General features: G+C 36.5%; 1 protein-coding gene across 3 annotated transcripts in view; it reads right to left on the reverse strand.

Annotated features, from left to right (window-relative positions):
• Window positions 1-22,273, reverse strand: part of NOX4 (NADPH oxidase 4) — a 198,727-nt gene that overhangs the window by 116,203 nt on the left and 60,251 nt on the right. For all 3 annotated transcript variants that reach the window (XM_055416177.2, XM_055416176.2, XM_055416179.2), the window contains 2 exons: window positions 18,986-19,058; window positions 16,793-16,873 (listed from right to left, as the gene is read on the reverse strand). In XM_055416177.2, the coding sequence (XP_055272152.2) occupies window positions 16,793-16,873; window positions 18,986-19,058 (154 nt within the window). The remainder of the gene's footprint in view (window positions 1-16,792; window positions 16,874-18,985; window positions 19,059-22,273) is intronic.

The following is a 22,273-nucleotide window of genomic DNA, read 5'->3' on the forward strand; positions in this document are numbered from 1 at the left end:
TGAGTACCTTCACTATAATTTCAAACACAAATGGAAAAGTACAGGGTTCATATTTGATTTGGCTAAGACAAGACAAAACAAGCCTTTCTGATTCACAGAGGAATGTTAAACAAACACAGTAACAGAAACTGGAAGTGTGCATCTCCTATGATCTGAAAAAATTTAATAGACTCCATCAGACCCTAAACCAGTTTACTTTTCGATTTCTCCATAAACAAGAACCACAGAAAAGGCTCACATTAATGAATCAGGAAGGAAAACCTAAAACCCTAAAATCCCATTCTGATTATTTCATATTTTGTGAGATTTAAGATAAGTCTTCAACTTTCTCTGTTCTGTATTTCTTATCAAAAGGAGTTAAGTAAGATCTACTTCACAGGGATAGTGCATCAAATCATAGATTTATATAAGAGGTTTTTTTTTTTTTTTGCCTAAGTAAATCTTGAAGAAAAAGGTAAGACTTTGAAAAGCACTGAAATGTTTATTTTAATTTTGAAAATATTAAAATTTTAATTTCCAAAATTATTTTTCTTGGTTGGCTAAGAGTGTTTTTAAACTACCCTTTATGCTGACCCTAACCCTAAACCTTCACATTTTAAATTACCCAAATAATTTTAGTATATTTTAAAAAGTACATGTTTAAGTTTACCACAGCTACAATAATTATATAAATGATTTTTACAAAGATACTATTTTAAAACAACAAAGACTCTAACAAGAATAATGATATGAAATAGATCCAATATATGAAAGTTAGGAAAGCAATGACTAAGTCAGTCTTTGGTGGAGTGTACCATCTACTCAACCTGATCATTCTCTCATTTCCTCCTTATATTTATGTTCAATTCCCTTTTGCTCTTCATTTTATTTTACTTTCTTACCACAACTAGTCATCACAGAATACATAGTACAAGAAAGGAGCTTCTAAGTAGCGGACTGTATTACATAATATCCAGGGTAGGCCACACACACATTTTCTGAAGTAAAGTAAATATGGTCTAGGTATGGAAGAAATGCAAGGATATTGTACAAGTGTGAGAGAAGTACACAATCCTTTATAAAGTTCTAGTCACATAATACAATTGTTGTGTCACTGTACTTAGAAAATTTGATAATTTGGTGCAGCTTTGATTACAAGTAATGAGTTACCCAAATCTGCTGCTCCCAATGACTACCCTGAGGGTAGTGGCTGACTGGTGGACAGGCCAAAAATCTGGAGGTTTTCTATCGGCCATAAGTTGCACAAACATTGGCACAATGAAACTGGCATGATCCTAGGTGGTGCTACCGAGTTCAAGAAATACTCAGACCTGGCTCCTAACCCTTCAGAAATTTAAAGTCCAGTTTATTTATTTATTTATTTTTATTGGAGGCAAATTACTTTACATTGGTATATTGGTTGGTTTTGCCATACATTGACACGAATCTGTCCCGGGTGTCCCTCTTGAACCCCCCTCCCACCTCCCTTGTCCCCATATCCTCCCTCCAGGTCATCCCTGTGCACCAGCTCCAAGTATCCTGTATCATGCATCGAACCTGGACTGGTGATTCATTTCTCATATGATAATATACATGCTACAATGCCATTCTCCCAAATCATCCCACCTTCACCCTCTCCCAGTTTAGAAGATAACTTTAGAGAAGCGGAATATAACTCAGACCACAGGTGATGATTTGAGTAGAGTGATTTAATGACAGCTTAGTAATGTATAGTAAGAATGAGGTCCAGGCCAAAACAATTTATATTCATTTCACATTATCCTCACAACAACTACTGTAAACAGGAATAACTATTTATCAATTAAGAAACTATTTTAACAGATTAAATAATATCCCAACAAGTAAGTGGCAGAGCCAAGATTTGAACTCAGGTTTGATTCAAATTCTATGCTCTTCACCTCTTACTATACAGCATGCTAACTCACTGGATCACTAGATCCTCAAAACATTCATTTGAAAAAGATAAAGGACAGACAGCTCAATATTTACTAAGAAAGTATGTCAGAAAATTTGTAAACATCTATTTCCTACTTGAGTTTCTCTGGTGGCTCAGTGATAAAGAACCTGCCTGCCAGTGCAGGAGACATGGTCAGATCTCTGGGTTGGGAGCATCCCTTGAAGGAAATGGAAACTCACTCCAGTATTCTTGTTTGGAGAATCCCATGAACAGAGGAGCTTGGTTCATGGGGTCGCAAAAGAATCAGACATGACTTAGTGACTAAACAACAATAACAACAAATTTCCCACTTAAACTTCAAAATAACATACAAGGTGATTTTATTCCCATTTTACAGATGAGAAACCCAAATTGTTTAGGTCAGAGATTCAGTCAGCAGTAGTCAAAGCATGGGCTTCCCTAGTGGCTCAGATGGTAAAGAATCCGTCTGCAGTGCAAGAGACCTGGGTTCAATTCCTGGGTTGGGAGGATCCTTTGGAGAAAGGAATGGCATGGTATTCAGAAACTTGATCTCCCTCATTCCAAAAACCTGTACCATGCAAAGCAAATAAGTTGGTTAAAGAAGGAGACATCGAAGAAAGGGGTTCAAAATGAATTAAAGCCTGGAAATTAGGTCAGATAGAGTGTCTGTGTGTGTGTAAGAGAGACAGTGAGAAAGAAGGGGCTGCTGAACATCAGGCATAGAAATGTAATTTATTCCTTCTCCTAAATCATAACAGCATTCAGGTTGGACATTACCCCATGTACAAATGGTCCTTATTAGGATAAATGTTACTACACAGTACAAATCTGCAGGCCAGTCCAATCAAAAAAAAAAACAACAACAATGCTGTTCCTGGTATATAAAGCAGCACAAAATTTTCTAAAATCTCTTTTAATTTGGGGAGTTTTATGTTATTTTAAGCTTTTCTCAAGTTTAATGGCATAGGTTACTATGTCTATGCCCATTAAAGGGGTATTTTCTTTGTCTCAGAATGTAATTATTGTCATTGAAGGAACACGTACAAAAGAGAAAAGATCTATTGACAGACAATGATAAACAAACAAAAATTACCATTCATAAGAAAAAAAAAATCAAGCACAGAATCTTGGGGGTTTTGTATAAATTGTGTGTGTGTTAGTCGCTCAGAGGTGTCTGACTCTTTGCAACTCCATGGACTGTAGCCCACCAGGCTCCTCTGTCCATGGAATTCTCCAGATAAGAATACTGGAGTGGGTAGCCATTCCCTTTTCCAGGGGATCTTACTGATCTAGGGATTGAACCTGGGTCTCCTGCATTGCAGGCAGATTCTTTAGCATTTGAGCCACCAAGGAAGCCCTTTGTATAAATTAGGTGATCAAGACACTGATGAGTTCAAAAGGTAGGACAGTGGCAGGTTTTGAACTTAGTATTATAAGGAGAGGTAGTACATACCAGACAGGTGCTTGATGCTTTATAATCTATTTAATCTATTTCCACAAACTTCATAATACATGTGTGTGGTAAAGATTAGTGGCCTCGAAGGAAATTCAAAAAAGAGGGGATATAGGTATACATATAGCTAACTCACTTTGCTATATAGCAGAAACTAACATAACATTGTAAAGTAACTATACTCCAATAAGTTAGAATTAAAAAAAAAAGATCAGTCTCTTCATCTTAGAATGAGTGAAAACATTCAAAGTTGTTAGGTAATCTGCCCAAGACCACACTGCCAGTCAGTGGTCAAGTCAGAGGACAAAGGCCATGCTCCTTCCCGTGTACTAGGCTTGCTTTCCCTGCAGAATTTCCATTCTACTTATGAACAATATTCTGAAATCAAAGGCCAATGTATGCGATGAATAAAATTTTATGGCTCTACATGGCTCTATATATCTGGAAAAGGAAGTAGTATATTTCTAGCTAGCCAATAGGAGAAGGGGATGACAGAGAATGAGATGGCTGGATGGCATCACTGACTCTATGGACATGAGTTTGAGTGAACTCCGGGAGTTGGTGATGGACAGGGAGGCCTGGCATGCTGTGATTCATGGGGTCGCAGAGAGTCGGACACGACTGAGAGACTGAACTGAACTGAATAATTTTATGTTATTTTTCAAGTTCAATGAAATGCAATAAACTTACCTTTTCATTGTACTAGTGAAAAGTAGCAGTGTTCATTTCTTTGGTACTAGTGCAGAACTACAGGATAGTGTAGATAGCTACGGGAGTTGGTGATGGACAGGGAAGCGTGGCGTGCTGCAGTCCATGGGGTCACAGCGAGTTGAACACAACTGAGCAACTGAACTGAACTGAAGCGCAGAACTTCTTAGAACTCGCAACCTTAAATAAAATATCTCTTTAAAAATTATATTTCAAGCCCCTAAAATACTTTCATGAAAAATTTTGAATTTTGTTGTTCAGTCACCAAATTGTGTCCCACTCTCTACAAGCCCGTGGACTGCAGCACGCCAGGCTTCCCTGTCCTTCTCCATCTCTTGGAGTTTGCTCAAATTCACGTCGAGTCAGTGATGCCATCCAACTATTTAATCCTCTGTTGTCCCTTTCTTCTCCTGCCCTCAATCTTTCCCAGCATCAAGGTTGTTTCCAGAAAGTCAGCTCTTCGCATCAGGTGAATTTTGAATAGGAATGCACATTAAATATTATAGACATAGGATAGATAGATAAAATCAGATATCATCTTTTAATCCAGTTACTTCACTGTGACAACATTTGTTAAAACTGAGTTCAATATGTGGTCTCTATGATTTATTTGAATCCCTAGTACCTATATTTATTTCAGCAGACATAATATATCTGTCTTTCTTTAGAGTTTAATGCAATAACAAAATTCATTTGAAGTAATACTTTAAAAAATGCACAGCTCTCTTCTCTACCTGCCAAATAATCCTGATCTTCCTTGTTGCCCTACAGCCCCACTGAGATATACCTTTGTCACACTGATTGTTATTTAAATTTTGAGACTGATTAATTTAAATGATATAGCCTCTGCCTTCAAGCAGAGAAGACAATGGCAACCCACTCCAGTACTCTTGCCTGGAAAATCCCATGGACAGAGGAGCCGGGTAGGCTGCAGTCCATGGGGTCGCTAAGAGTCGGACATGACTGAGCGACTTCACCTTCACTTTTCACTGTCATGCATTGGAGAAGGAAATGGCAACCCATTCCAGTGTTCTTGCCTGCAGAATCCTGGGGATGGGGGAGCCTGGTGGTCTGCCATCTCTAGGGTCGCACAGAGTCGGACACGACTAAAGCGACTTAGCAGCAGCAGCAGCTGCTGCCTTCAAGAAGCTTACAGTTTACTGCCATCCAAAAGAACTTTATGTGATGGTGGAAATGATCTAAATCTGTGTTGTCAAGCCATGGGCTACATGCAGCTGTTGAAATGTGGTAAAAATTGAATTTATCATATTATTTCACTTTAATTAATCTAAACTGAATAGCCATACCACAACTTTAATGGGTATAATTAGATATGAAAGCAAGAACAGCAACAAAACCAAAATGAGTAATGCTATACAGATGTGTAATGGCCTCTAAAGAGCACTCAGAGATGATGAACTCTGATTATGACAGTCTGGAAAGGGCTTCGTGGGAGAAGCAACTGAAGGAAACGGAGATCCCAATGTTAAAGGACAGGGAAACGGAATTCAATATGAGAGATTACAATGAACAAATTACACTGTTTATCCCCAAACTAGTAAAAGGGCTAATATCTTGTGCATTATGCATTCGCCTTATAACCATACTCCCTGCCAAATCTCTTCAACTCTCCAGCAAGTGTCTTGCATGTTTTAAGTCTTCAATGTATTCCTGCTCCTGCTAAGTCACTTCAGTCGTGTCCGACTCTGTGTGACCCCATAGATGGAAGCCCACCAGGCTCCCCCATCCCTGGGATTCTCCAGGCAAGAAAACTGGAGTGGGTTGCCATTTCCTTCTCCAGTGTGTGAAAGTGAAAGTGAAGTCGCTCAGTCGTGTCCGACTCTTAGGGACCCCACGGACTGCAGCCCACCAGGCTCAACCATCCATGGGATTTTCTAGGCAAGAGACTGGAGTGGCTTGCCATTGCCTTCTCCGTCAATGTATTCCTAGTGAATTACTTTTTCAAAGTAAGTAACAACTACATAATTTTTTAAATATGGCAAGTGTATCCAAAAGTTAAAATAAAAGGCACATTCTTATATTGTTGTATCTCTCAAGATTAAATGAAAAATCATTTGAAAATGAAAAAGGAAAAAAAACGATGTTAGTCAACTGAAAGCAGAAAGTCTTGCCAAGTTAAGCTAGTGATACAGTGGCGGATGGAGGCACACAGACTGTGGGAAGAAGAAAGTTTATTACTAATTTTTTCGGGAATTATGTTCCAAAAGAGAGACTTTGAAGTATCTGTGGAATGTCTAGTGTTCTTCAATCATGAGAAATCTAGGATTTTATGGTGTATCAAAATATGTGGTTGTGGACACTATTGTTTTTGCAATCATAAGGATTTCAAGATGCACTTTCAATACTCAACAGCATTTCCACAAAACAGGTTTCCTTCTATTTCTCCATTTTGCCTCATGAAATATTTCAGTTATGCTACTAACTTTTTAATGCCTGGCTGTGACAAAGTCACTGAAAGTAATATAGTACAGGGAATAAATCCTTACCAGATTAAAACACAGAACTCACAAGAACATTTTCTAGTAAAAGTTAAATACTACAAAACACCATGCCCTCCAAAAGGAGTGTCACAAAATTATCTCTACTTTAATTGCAAGTTACAAATTTCTAACAAAGGCAGTGTCGCTTATGAGACATTTATGGTTTTAGTGATTTTAATTCTTTTTTAAAGTGGAGGAAAAAATCCCACAAGGAATCTATTTTTTACCTAGCATTCTATAACATACAAAATGCTCCTTTTCTTTATAGAAAACAATACCTAATTGCTGGTCATTTTTTTCACTTTGCTTCAAGTACAAAAAACAAAAAGCTTAAGAAAATGACAAAATACACCCAAATTCAGTATTTCAAAATCCACTGGAATTCTGTGGAATCTACTAGAATGTACAGTACTTAAGATCAAAGATTTGTCTTGTGCCTCTATTTTTATAGTGTTTAAAACAGGGCCTGTAATTCATAACAAGTGTTCAATAAATATTCACTGAATGGATTAATGAATTCTAGAAGTATATAAACAATTTTTGTTGTGTCTGTTGAAACGTGATTGAGGAGTCATCTGGTTTTAACAGAGAAGTTAGTTTGAACTCGATCTGACTTCAATAAAGATGTCCAGACTTTCACAAATGGCATTTAGTAAAATAAACCATGTGTGTACATTCACCTTTGCAGGGAACAACACTAAATTAGTCTGCAACTAACAGCATCCCTCTTCACCCTTGAGTACTGTGAAGTCCAACCTGAGATCTCAGTCCTGCCCTGAACTGAGTCCATCCTAACCTAAGCAGACAAGTAATCAAAAAAGTCAAGCCTATCTCTTAGCATCCTCTGAAACTAGAGCACTTTTCTAAGCTAAGTACCCAGTATACCTCAGGGAAACTGTAAGCATCTGGATATTCACCCAACCAAAGCTTCTATTCTCATCCTCACTTTGTCTGGTCTAGCCAAATTCTAGCCAGAAATGTGCCTCTCCATTTTTCCTGAGTTCCTGCTTTGGATGCCTGAATGTATTTGCATCCTTCAGCTTGACTCGAGTAACACAGACCAGCCAGCATCATGGATGTATGACCCGTGTGGTCTCATGGGCTCCTACTCTTAGAGAGGCATTGTAATTGATTAAGTGTTCTGTTGCCATCATCTTCAAACGCTTAACAATTTATTATCAAAGGGCCCTGTATTTTCACTATGTAGTAAGCCCTGCAATTAAGTATCCTGCCACAGACTCTGTGCAGCTGGCAAAACAAAGCCTTGGAATCTAAGGACCTAGGATCGAGAGTCAAACCTCCCTTAAGTGTGCAAAGTAAAATAGGTCATTCTAATAAGCTTCCTCAGCTGAAAGAGAGATAGTACCTGTTATCCTCTACTTAACAGGTTTATAAAGGAAAGGACTTTGATCTCTTGGGAAGGAAAAAATATGTAAGCATCTAATATTTGTTACTATTTCCTCTGCTTTCAGGCTTTACTAAAATGGCAGTGTGGGATAAAAGAATTATTCCACATTTCAGAAAAACACTGATGTACTGAAAATATTTCTTATAATAAATTTAGCCCTTGTTCCTTCTCCTTCCTCTCCAACCATTTTACCCTGTACCTCAAGCCAGAACCATTTGTTATTATAACCAAGGTCCCAGGAGAAAAACCTAGGTTAAAATTACATGAGAAAGTATTCGCTCTGAAGTTCACTATTTCTATCCTCAAAATGGGGAGAAGGTAAACTCATAACTTAGAAGATTAAAAATTAATTAATAAGTATAGCTTGTAGCATAAATTGAGCTTCCCTGGTGGCTCAGTGGTAAAGAATCCACCTGCCAGTGCGGGAGACATGGGTTTGATGCCTGGGTCAGGAAAATCCCCTGGGGAAGGGCATGGCAACCCACTCCAGTATTCTTGTTTGGAGAATCCCATGGACAGAGGAGCCTGGCAGGATACAGTTCAGGGGTCGCAAAGAGTCAGACACAACTGATCACGCATGCATGCGTGTGCGCACACGCACGCACACACACACACATACACACACAGTAAAAATCAATTTATGTACATGAAAATGTCTTGTATATATTACTTACATCTATATATACATATGGCATCCTTATCACAGAAAATACCCCATAATCTCAGTTCCCACCCTCACCTGGCTTTCAGGACAAAATAGCAACAAAAGTAAATAAATCATAAGACTTTATTCAGGAATTATTACATAAAGAATCATTTTTACCTAAGAATGAAAATAAATCCTGTGAATAGGAAATTAGAAGTGAGAAAAATACATACATATCTAAAGGTCACAGTTGTATAGAACATTATATTTATTAACATATAGAAAATATAAAAATATTATGGAAGGGGACTTTGGACTGCATATAACAAAGACTTACTTTCCCAGGAATTTTATTCACCCTGTATAATTTAAGTGAAAAATTAAAAACCAAAAAGTGAAAGAAGACAAAGAGATAAAAAATTTTCTCCCACAATCCAAAGAATTTTTAGGCAAAGAGGCACACAAAAATCTCCAATAAAAATATGCCAGTCTACAACACAACCAAAATAGTCAAGACTTCAAAGTTAATTCCTCTGGCACATGAATTGATATTCCAGTTGCCATAATAACTTATTATCTAAACAACACTAAATGTAAGTGACAGGCCCAGAATGGCAAGCCAAGTTATATTTAAACAAATACACAGATTATTTTTATTGTTGTCTGCAATACTTCAGTATTTGAAGAAAATTGTAAGGGCCTAGAAGGACAACACACTCCTAGATAAAGGCCAATTAACAGAATTTCACATAATCCAGCAAATACTGAGCGAATGATGACTTGTGAAAGGAATTTCACACATAAAGATGAGGAAGAAATAGTCCTATCCCAACCAACAAGGACCTGCTGTATAGCTCATGGAACCCTGCTCAATGCTCTGTGGCAACCTGGATGGAAGAGGTGCTTGGAGGAGAATGGATATGTGTGTATGCATGGCTGAGTCTCTTTGCTATGCACCTGAAACTATCACAGCACTGTGAATCGGCTACACCCCCACATAAAACAGAAAGCTTTTTAAAAGGAAATAATCCTATCCTCAAAAACACTACAATTTACCTCGGATATATCACCCTGCTGTATTGTTTTTCCTCTTTAGAATTCTAACTCACAGATGTATAATAGGCTGTAGGCTGCAGAGAACACTGGGATTTTCTACTATTCAACTACAACTTCAGCTATCACCTGACTTTCTCCCTTTTACCTAAGGTTTTATATTCGTGCATGTGTGTGTGCTCACGTGTGTCTGATTCTTTGTGACCCTACAGACTGTAGTCCACCAGGCTCGTCTATCCATGGGATTTCCCAGGCAGGAATACTGTAGTGGGTTGCCATTTCCTACTCCAAAGGATCTTTCCAACCCAGGGATCGAACCAGTGTCTCTTGCATCTCTCACACTGGCAGGTGGATTCTTTAGCACTAGCACCACCTGGAAGCCCATTAATATTTTCCTGTTGCTGCTGTTTTTCAATCGCTAAGTTGTGTCCAACTCTGCGACCTAATGGACAGCAGCACACCAGGCTCCTCTGTCCTCTATCTCCCAGAATTTGCTCAAATTCACACCTGTTGAGTCGGTGATGCTGCACTACTTTTGGCTTAACCTACAGCTTCCGGGCCTTCCTTTCACGTGACTTTGCCAAGTTTCCTTCTGACATTCTAAGAAGGGCAGGTGCTCTCCCCAGGAAGAAAATCCCACAAGCCTCTCCTCCCTCCACGCCAGAGTGGGTAAAAGGAGACCTCAGTACAAGTGCTTCTAAAAGAAAAAATTTGGGGAACCAGCAACTTCTAACACTTAACTATGTTGCATAAATTCCTTCAACAGTATATTCTTAATTTCCTCCTCCTGAGGGCATAGTAGAAGAAAGATAAACCAACACAATAAGCCTCATATCATAAGTATTTTTCTGCACCAGGTTAACTTCTTGACTTTAATTCCTATGAAGCTGACAATGCCTCTGGTTCACTGTACTTGTTGACAAAGGCTACTCACTGTGTTCCTTGGGTTTAAAGAATAAATGTTTCTAGAAACACACTCATAGAAAGCCATTCCTTTTAAAGTTTCTGAAAAAATGATTTAAGCAGAATATAAATCATGCTCTATAATGAACTCATGCCAGTAAATAGTCCCAAGTGGCAGAAAGCTCTGTTTAAAAGAATAATTCACGTATCATTTATATATAATAATAAAATATGGTTTGAAAAGTCCAGCTGGCTCAGTTATTAATATTTACTATTATTTGGCTCTCACTGTCATCCACACATCTGAGGAGGACCTCCCCCCTTTCTTTTCCAGAATTCTCACATTATATTTCGCCTCTTATGTAAATAAAAAGTAAAATACAATTACCACCCACGCAACACTTCCTAGAGCTAAAGCCAGTGGGAGTGCTGACTGTCTTAAAATTGAGAGGCTAAGGTGCCAAATCTCATTTACAATGCGTTCCTTCCATGTGCCTTTCAAAGGAGTCCAGTGAGGCTCTGGGCTGAGACTCTGTGACATTCATAATTGCTTTTCCCTCCAATATCCCTTTTATCAGTAAGTGAGAATGGCAGTATATCTCTCCCCTTGATGAGTTTTTCAAATGAAAATGAAGAAAGAAAGGTCCAGTTACATTTGTGTCTGGAAAGAGGAAATATTTTTGGCTTTTCAATATTTTTTCTGAATGTCTTCTGAATTGAAATATCTTTAAATGCAGTGTAAAAATAGCAATCTCCTATAAAAGTGTATTAAAATACATGAGGAAAAAAATTCCTTAGGAGAAGGTTTGTCTTAAAGTCCTCAAATAAACCTTTATCATTAAAATCTATTGCCCTTTTGAGGTCTAACAACATATAAAGACTGCTGCCCTTTTAAGGAATATTCTCTGATCTGCTAAGCAATTTTCATTACAGGTTCACCAGATTACTTTGCTGACAGGAAAATCTGGGCTCTTGAAAAAAAAAAGTGTGTTTATAAAAAAAAATTACTGTTCAACCAATTAAATGTGGAGTGTCTTCCTTAAACAGGTACTTGTATTAGTGCAAGTATAATTTTTTTCTTGCTAACATTTATTCAGTATATCTATATTCTGCCTAAATTGCTGCATTCACTTATTTAAACCTATGAGATAACTCTATCATACGGATATTTTATTATTAATCCCATGTAATGGATAAACAAGAAAGGACAAATTATCTGGCAAGGTCCGACAGCTAGTAAGTGATGTAAGCTCTTAATTGCCATGCCACACTGATCTCCTAGAGAAAAAAATGATGTATTTAAAAAATCCATTTAATCGCTGAAAAAAAACTGAGTTTAGTGTCTATGAAATATTCTTTTTTAGGGTGCCAGGCAATATAAATGCTTATAAATACTAATGGAAAAAAATCTAATACATAGGCAAAATGAATAAAAACTAGGTTAAGCTAAAGGCATGCATAATCAAGGTAACTGGGCTTCCCTTGTAGCTCAGTTGGTAAAGAATCTGCCTGCAATGCAGGAGACCCTGGTTTGATTCCTGGGTCAGGATGATCCCCTGGAGAAGGAAATGGCTATCAACTCCAGTACTCTTGCCTGGAGAATTCCATGGACAGAGGAGCCTGGCAGATTACAGTTCATGGAGTCAAAAGAGTCGGACACAACGGAGCAACTAACCACACAGCAAACAATCAAGGTAATTGAATCCTAAATAATATTGCATGTAATATTTTGAGCAAAGCTAAGACTTCCACTTAGCCAACATAGATTGCATACCCAAGGAGCACCACATTTAATTTCAATTTCCAGCTTTAAATGGGATACAGGGAAGCCATGCCAATAGCCAGCTTGATTTAGTAGTTAAGAATGTGGGCTCTGGAATCTATTTCAAAAGAGAAATAACTTCATAAAAATTAGAGCGTTCCAAAAACATAATGGGATTTTCAAAATTAGAAATTTACTTAGATATGTTGTAGGGAGACTGAAAGAATCTTGGTCAAAATCATCATTTGAACTTACTTCAAAATGAGATTTTATAAAAATAAAATTGGCTTTAGAAAATTATATAAAGCAATTGTGCCTCCTTATTATAAAAGTCAACAATTTCAAATAGCTTCGCTGTTGAATTAAAAAACTGTCTACAATTTCTAGCCTATGTTGATCCTTCAATTTTCTGCACTACTAGAATTCTGGAAAATAAAGTATGTTTATACTTGGAAAATATGTAGTTTAAAATTGCCTTTAGCACTTTCAATTGATTTTTTTTAATTTCAAAATAATAACCAATGCTGGGAGACTAAAGCTTACATATTACACTGTTCTTCTATACCTTATTATTTTACTCACCACATCGATGCCCAACAAATAGTGAGTTTCTGTTCAAATTTAAAGCATACTCTACTATAAACTTCAATATAAATTCAAGAAGCTTGTTTTGAATAGCTGTACTTTACTTGTATAACCAAAAACTAGATAGTAAAATTAACAAAGCATTTTATAAATAAAAATATATCTAAGTCTTCAACATTGGAACAAATAATAGCTTCAATAGATTTACTTACAGATAGATCTTTTGCAATAAAAAAGAACATTTGAGAAATGTTTCATTTTGAAAAAGCTGTAAGATTTATCAGTAGTAGTTTTTTCCCGATACCAGAAGCGTAAACTATGTAGCTTCACAGAATTACAAACTTTTAGTTAGAAGATGAATAAATTTGACAGATTTGACTTATAGCACAATGACTACAGTTAACAATACCATATTGTATACTTGAAATTTGCTAAGAGAGTAAATCTCAAGTGTTCATGCCAGAAAAATAGGTAACTATGTAACATGATAGATGTATTAATTTGCTTGTACACTTTAAATATATTCTATTTGCCAATTATTCTCCAATTAAAAATTAAACTTCATAAAATATTTATACTACAGAATGCTTAGAGTATTGTATATTTGTTGCAAGACACATTTCAATATTAGAATAACTGTTTTCATCATTTTTATCTATAATATGCAGTTCAGTTCAGTTCAGTCGCTCAGTCGTGTCCAACTCTCCGCGACCCCATGAATCACAGCACGCCAGGCCTCCCTGTCCATCACCAACTCCCGGAGTTCACTCAAACTCATGTCCACAGAGTCAGCAAAGAACTATTAATTCAGTTGGTATAACAGATTGAAAATATAAGTCATTCTGTAGATGTGTTTGGTTATTTCTTTATAAAAATTAAAGTCACTTTCTGTTTACTTCCACAAGAGTAAAATCAAGATTTAAATATATATTGTATTTCCCCCAAAAATGGAGAAAGAACTCAATACTCTCTAAATTTCAGAAGTTTATTTAAACTCTTGAACCTTAGAAAAGTGATTCTATTTGAAATACAAAGAAACAGATCTTCTCAGAATTTTAATTTAGTACAGCTTAGAAGCAAAAAAAATGCATAACTAATTTTACCAGCAAGTTATTATATTTTTCTCTAATCTATTATAGCTAGAGAGAACAAGCCCAGGTAAATCAAGATATTAAGCTTTAAAATAAAAACTTAAGACCTTGTATAATAGGCTCTATGTTCATCCACATCATCAGAACTGACTCAAAGGCGTTCCCCATTATACAGACTGAAGTAAGTCAGAAAGAGAAAAACATATATATGGAATCTAGAAAGATGGTACTTATGAACCTATTTACAGGGCAACAGTGGAGATGCAGACACAGAGAACAGACTTACGGTGCTGAGGGGATGGAGATGGCAGGACGAAGGGGGACAGTACACGGAAGCATATGCACTGCCGTGTGTGACACAGATAACCGATGGGAATGTGCTGCATGACTCGGGGAATCCAAACCAGGACTCTGTAACAACTTAGAGGGCTGGGAAGGGGTGAGAGGCCGGGGGGACGTTCAAGATGGAGGGGACACATGTATTCCTACGGCTGACTCATGTTGATGAATGGCAGAGGCCAACACAATATTGGGAAGCAATTTTCCTTCAATTAAAAATGAATACGTTTGGGAAAAAAACTTAAAACCAAATTTTTAAAAGCATTGAACTCTCTAAAAAACAACAAAACAAAACAGAAACACTATGGGTTTTTGAGTCAGAATGCCTGGATCTGAAAGCAAAATACATCAGTTAAGCAATCTTTAGCAAGTTATGTACTCTCCCTAAACCTATTTTCTCATGTAAAGGGTGTTTAACAGTATTATTTATCCTTATAGAACTATAATCCTTTAATAGTATAAAGCATCTAAATCATTTTGAGTTTATGCCTGGCGTATAGTAAACATTATGCAAATGTTTTAAATTAGTATTACCATTAGTAGCACATCTGTTAGGTCATAGTACATTTTTATGATAATAGCCCTGGACAACCAAACAAGCCATTTAAAGAACAGAACATAAAGCAGATTTTCTCTACCAAGGGCTTTCTTGGTGTTACAGAATATGCTAGCCCCACAAGGGAAAAGAACAGAACCCAGAGGTTCCACTGACTGTGGCCCTCTTCCCTGTGTGGCAGCCATAGGTGGCTGGATGTCAGGATTATGTGTGGCCATATATCGTGTGTGTGTGTGTGTGTGTGTGTTTCAGTTCTCAGTTGTGTCCTACTCTTTGTAACCCCATGGACTCTGCCAACTCCACTATCCATGGGATTCTCCAGGCAAGACTGCTAGAGTGGGTTTCCATCCCCTTCTCCAGGGGATCTTCCTAACCCAGTGATCAAACCCAGGTCTTTTGCACTGCAGGCAGATTCTGTACCATCTGAGCCACCAGAGAAGCCCAGCCATATGTCTAATGCTCTACAATTATATGTTCTAGAACCATGATACAGAACAAACTAAACAAGGACATGGGAGACAGAGGTCCATAAAATGCTGATATCTAAACCAGTGGCCTCCAAAACTGGAGGAAAAACATTTTGAACAGGCAGCTTGAGATAAGTATATCATTAATGCATAAGATTTACTGTACTGGGAAAGTATATTAGAAAACATTCTGAAGAAAAATTTAACAGCAGGCCTGAACTCTTCTCCACATACTGTCTCCCTGGAAACACTTCTGGTTAAGACAAACAAGGAGTGACAGCTGTGCTGCCAGTCAGCATTGTTTGTTACCAATGGAACACATCTGGACAAGGAGGATGCTGATTCAGCTTCCTGATGCAGTGTGTTCTAGCAACTGAGAGCATCCCTTTAGTAAAGCTGATGGTTATCAAAAGATTGATTTCTGTGGAGCTTGAGCCTTCCCCAAGGCAAAGTAGTCCTTACCTACCCATACAATCTCATCTTAAAACTGAGTTACTACATAGGAGGTAATGGAGAGAGGGTGGGAAACGGTTCCTGAACATCTAGAGGGACTCCCACTGAAGAAGCATCTGACATTATCCTGCTCACATTCTGTTTCCAGTCCTGTATCCTTCTACTAAACCAAGTGAATCTGGTGCCGAACAATAGCCTACTGTGTCAGATTAGTGTGAGTGTTAAGTCCATAGGTCCACTGTAGTAATCATATAGACGTGTACATACACAAAAAGTATATTACTTACATCCTCTAACATAATGAATTATTTTAAGCACCATACATTTGAGTATACTGCTTGGGTTCACATATGTTTCACAGAATTGGGGATATATTTTTTGAAACAACTTAGAAGCTATTGTTTTTCCCTCTGTGATTTTCTGGTGCTTTTCACAGATGTTTTTTCTTTGGTCCTTGTAAATCCTTGGCTTTCTCGGCAAATACTAGTGCCCCTAGGACTTCTTAAACTAAAAATTGGTAATTCCATTGTTACAAACTCTGCAGCAGCAAGACATAAGGAATTCCTGAAAATTCAAACATTAAATATATTGAAGTTCTTCACTTCGTGCTCATTTTATTTTAAAGTTTATCAAGATATAACTATAATAGTATACATATATTCCCTCCAAATAAAAATTTTTTAAAAAATTAGAAAAAAGATATAATTATAGAAGACTTTAAAATCTACAACACTGTGGGAGAAGCAATGTTGTCTTTCCATTTGAATATACTTTTAGGCTAGTTCCATTAAAACGTGCTATGTCCAAACTAGAGCAATTCAGCCCACTCTTGATACTACCCTCAATTCCAGTAACCAAACAATTTTGCCATTTCCTATGAAAATTTCTATAGACTCATCTGTCATTACCCCGTTTTTAAGCACACGTGGTTTTTAACTATTAAACTTACCCTGATACATGTAACATCAGCAACATGTAGAAGACAAAGAAGAGATTATGTGTATACCAGAAGATGTCATAGTTAGAAACTCTGAAAAAAACAAACAACTTAATTTCAATTTCACTTCCTACTGCATCTCAATAAAACAAGCATGCATTCTTTCAAATACATGTCCCTATTGAAAGTTGAAATATGAGTTCATCTGAGACTTATCTATTAATATCAACATATTAGCATACCATTGCAGAAAACTGACAAAAATTACAAACAACACTTTATCATCTTGAAGATTCTTTGTATTTCAAATAAAGATACATGGAAAAAATTAAAGTCAGGTGTTCATTTTTAAATTATTATGATGTAAGACTAAGGAGCAGGCAAGAGTCTGCTAATGTGTACTACTGCTGCCTTTCTTTATCAATATTCTCAATTTTCAAATGATTTAAAAACAACTAATGTTTCTATCCTCATAGGTATTTTGAGAGTAGTTCAAAGGAAATTCAGATGGAGATAAATAAATGCTCATCAAAATTTTATATGATTTTTCTATACAGTATATAACTTTAATACCTTGTGTTACTGGCCTGGGGGAGGACCAAGATTCTAAAAAGGGAGGGGTACAATAAACACAACCTATAAAATGTTCGAAAGAAGTAAAAAGGCTATCAGTTACTTATTTCATATATCTGAGTGGATGCTCATATATTAGACTCTTGGAGGTGGAGGGAAGCTATCTGATAAAAGCTTAGATGATTCTGATATAACTTCTGAAACCTTTTAGAACTCCCAGTTTAGGCAATAACCAATACAGTCACATTTACTTCAGTCACAGATTGCTACCATAAACAAGATCAGTAACACCCTTATAACAGTCACCTTCTTGCATAGATCTGATCTTTTTTAATCTAAATTTCTAGAAGTAGAATTATGTCAAAGGACACACATTTTGTAAGATTTCTTTATATACACCACCCATTGCTCTATAAAATATGGTTATGAATTAAGAACCCAATCATAGGGTAGGAGTGCCTGTCTCCCCAAACCCAGACTCGACTATATACGTCTCCAGTATCTTGGAACTGGGTATTATTTCATTTGTGTGTTACTTGCTTTCAATTCTTCTGTGCTTCCCTGTTCATAGAAATTACCCATTTCTACGGCATAGTTCTCAACTATTGCAAGTAAACTATTCAAATTTAAGAATGTACTAGTACCATAGAAGGGTTTCCCAGGAGGCACTACTGGTAAAGAACCTGCCTGTCAATGCAGGAGACATGAGACACGGGTTCAATCCCTGAGTGAGGAAGATCCCCTGGAGGAGGGCATGGAAACCCACTCCAATATTCTCGCCTGAAGAATGGAAGAGGAGCCAGGTGAGCAACAGTCCACAGGCTCACAGAGTCAGACACGACTGAAGCAGCTTAACATGCATGCATAGCTCCATGTGAGTGTAATAATGTTCCCAGTAACATGTTTACCTTCCAATTTTTATAATGCATATTGGCATTCAGGAGTTTTAGTTTTCATATTTTTAGATAGCTAAATATTTCCTATATTTCCCCTTGTGAATTATGAGCACCGATAAATATAACTTAAAGTTTCCTCCAAATCTCCAGTGGTGTAATTTTTCACAGTTAACTTTTTCACTGAGCTAGACTTTCACTCATTTAAGCCTTCCTTTCCTCACAAACTTGTAATGGCACCTTCATTACTTAGCAAGCTCTCACATATGGCAAAGTCCTCTTCAGGGCTTTCTACCAACTATCACTTAGTTCAAGGCCTTGGTCATTTTTATAAGTAAGTCCTATTCTGTTTTTATTAATTAAAGTATAGTTTCCTTATAATATTATATTAGTTTCAGGTGTATGTCATAGTAATGCCCTATTCTAAGTTATTGAGGCATATTTTTTAATGTTTAGTAAGACACACCTTCCTTTTATTCCACTTGAGAATACTTACTTGAAACGTCCCCATACACAATTCCTTATCACTCAGAATATTTGACTGAAAGATTTTTCTAAAACAGGAAATTATATATAGAAATGTCTCTATTTCTCTCTTAGTTACACAGGAACCAGAATACTGCATTGACTAAGCATTTGGGTTAATCAAGACATTTTCTACATATGAAAATGAAGATAATCTGAAGGAAATCTAAATAGTCTGACCAAGAAAAATCAAAATAATGGCTCTGACACTCACCGTATTGCATATGTTGAAGCTGTAATCATCAAGAATAGCACCAGTACCATGCAGACCCCTGTCAGGCCAGGAACTATAAAAATACACATAAGTACATTTTAACTTAAGTCATACTGAGAAAAAAAGTACAAAAAATTATTACCTTAAAAGTCAAAGTACTAGGCTGCTCTGTGGGAAGCCTAATTGAGATCATCTATCACCTTGCATGTTCTCTGTCAAGAAAAACCTTTTTTTTTTTTTGAATTAGCATTAGTTTCAAGGTACTTAAGACAAAGTAGAATCTTTTCCACCCTTCACAGAAAAGTCCTTTTTGGTATTTTTCAAATATTCCAATCAGAATGGTGACTACACGCACACTTTTACAGGAACACACTACAGCAAACATCAATAACTAATACAACAGGACACAGCTGACATCCCATACCCTAACTGCTTTGGTTTTCTCCATCAAAGTCAATGTCAAATAATTTCTTTTGGACTTCACTATCTAGGAAAAATTTCCAAAAAAAAAAATAAGCAAAACCTGAAGCTTTCTAAAAACCACATCTTCAAGTATAGAACAAAACATGGTGAATGTGAAGAAAAAAGTTACAGTGCTGATTTTTTAAGAATACTCTCAGACATAATTCCCCTTATGGAAAATATTTTAAAATCAGTGTTTCTGATATTACATAACACTTGTTCTTAAAAAGAAAGCGTGCAAACATGTCATTTCACAAAATTAATACTGGCATAATGGATTGCTGCAAACCTAGTGTTAGCTCATAGGGGACATCCAGAATGAATAGGTGATGCTATATCAAAGACTGAAAGACCACAGCAGTCTCATTTCTTATTACCTTTTTACTATCAAATAAAATATTGTCTGTAAGTTACCTTTATTTACTCTTACAATCATATGAGCAACAATAAGTACTAAATGACCTAGCTAAGAAAATCCACCTCAAATCTTTCTAGGAAAGGTATTAAAACACTTCTGTCTCCAAAAGTATAGACACCGCCCCACTCTTCTTCTTCACAAGGAAGCACCTACGAAACAGAAGGCCCATCAGGGAGTGAGAGCCATCAACAGAAGCAAACAAGCTGGGATGACACCAGGGCAGTACTGATATGCATCATTAGAGTCGCAGAGGGCGTAGAATGGGTGGAAAATAATACTGGAAATTCCAATACAGTAGAAACAAGTTTCCACTTGTAAAGGGTCACATGAGAAATAAGGGAGTCGGTCTATGGAACTTAATACTTGAGTACACCCTCCTTTTCACTCTTCCCAGTACACAGATTTGGAAGCCTAGCAAAACTTGCCTTTCCCAGATGCCCCAATCCAAATCATCTCCCCTCTAACTTCTTTCATAGGGCACTCCCTTTGCTATTGTCTCTGCCATTGCTTTACTTCCTAGGGGTAACAGAAGAGCAAGATAAGTACACTAGTTCACACAAAAAGATTAATAGCACTATTTAAAAAGAACAGCAGTTCTACAAAACAACCAAGCCTTTCCTCTTCCAAACACTTATCCCCCCAAAACACAAACATATCCACTCCTAACCTCTTCAAAAATATTCATTAACCACTTTAATACCCAAGGCCTACAAACAATTTAAATCTCCATCAACAGATGGATGGATGAATAATTATTTATTGTGCCTGAAAAATTAATAAGCAGTTAAAAAATGACATATATCTATGCATATGAACCCAGATGAATCACAAAATTATTAGCCTGAGTGAAAAAAACCAGACTCTCCCCCCAAAAAAACCCTGAAAGAATATAAGCTCTATGATTTCTTTTATACAACATTCTAGAAAATTCAAAGCATTCTTTAGTGGTAGAAAGCAGATCCATAACTAGCAGGGGTCGAGAGCAGGATGCATTACAAAAGAGCAAAAAACATTTTTTGAATGATGGACGTATTTATTATCTTCATTTTGATCATGGTTTCTTATGTATATACATATGTCAAAAGTGAGCAAATAACATACTTTACCTATGTATAATTTAGAGTACTTCAGTTATAACTCAAATTTAAAGAAGAAAAAAGAGAGAAGGTCCCTCTTTCTGGTTCCAAGTAATTTAAAAAATCCCTATCTGCCCAAATGAATAAATAAATGATAGAATCCCAGATGACTCTATAATGTGAAATTTGTGGTTGGAGAGGCCTTTCAAGTAATTTCATTGAGGCTTTATGAATGTCTACTGTGTCTACATACAAGGTTTCCTGTATATATTCCTGAACGTGCCAAAATTAGTTTTAGAATGTAAGCAAATCACTTCATCAGGACACCTGAAAAAATGGAGCATGTTTAGAATGGAGGTATAAGTTCCAAAGCATATTATTTGAACATCAATTCTTTTAGGTATTAATTTCCAGAGATGAAAAATGCTGTAACTATTCCTTGAAGAATCACAGGGCACATTAATGTAAATTTTCTGAGAGGTACTAAAGTCAAGAAACCAATTTAAATTTGAACAGATACTTGCCCAAACATTGAACTTGAGCATTCCTTTTAAAGCAGATCATGGAAAACATGTTAGAAAAACAGGGTGAAATAGTTGACCTCAGCCATTTGAAATCAAGATGAAATAGAAGCCTCAAATAATCTAGGGCATATGTGCATATCCTGGAATTATAGCCCTGTTATCGTCCCTTAAGCCAAATCCCCATCGCACTGAATCTCATCTGTAAACTAAGGAGAATCAATTCAATGCTTTTTAATATTCTTTCAGATTTATGAAGTTATCTTTCTTTTCAAAAGAATTCATTTTTCCTTTCTCTCTCCCAGAAGTACAAAAATTCCAGAGTTTGCAATTTATAAAGTAATAGACTTCATAGCAATGAAGAAGAAAAACTGACATAATTAGCAACAAGAAGAAAAAAAATTACAGTCACAGTGGTCAGAAAAAATGGTGGAATGGGTAACTTAAAAACCAAAGAGGAGAGAGCGGGGGAGATAAAATAGAATTTAGGGATTAATATATGTATATTACTATGTATAAAATAGGTAAACAGCAATGACATACTGCATAGCACAGGGAACTATACTCAATATCTTGTAATAACCTGTAAAGGAAAAGAATCTGAAAAAATATACATATACATATACACAAACACACATATATACATACACACACACACATATATATATGCATGTATAACTGAATCACTTTGCTATACACTTGAAACTAACACAACATTGAAAATTAACTATACTTCAGTTTAAAAAAAAATAAGATTTTCTGTCACTGCAATTAAACAGAGGCTGGACAACCAATTATCTGGAATGTTGCA

Source organism: Moschus berezovskii, chromosome 25 (genome assembly GCF_049115385.1).
Source record: "Moschus berezovskii isolate FMDL1 chromosome 25, NW_MosBer_1.0, whole genome shotgun sequence".
Classification (NCBI taxonomy): domain Eukaryota; kingdom Metazoa; phylum Chordata; class Mammalia; order Artiodactyla; family Moschidae; genus Moschus; species Moschus berezovskii.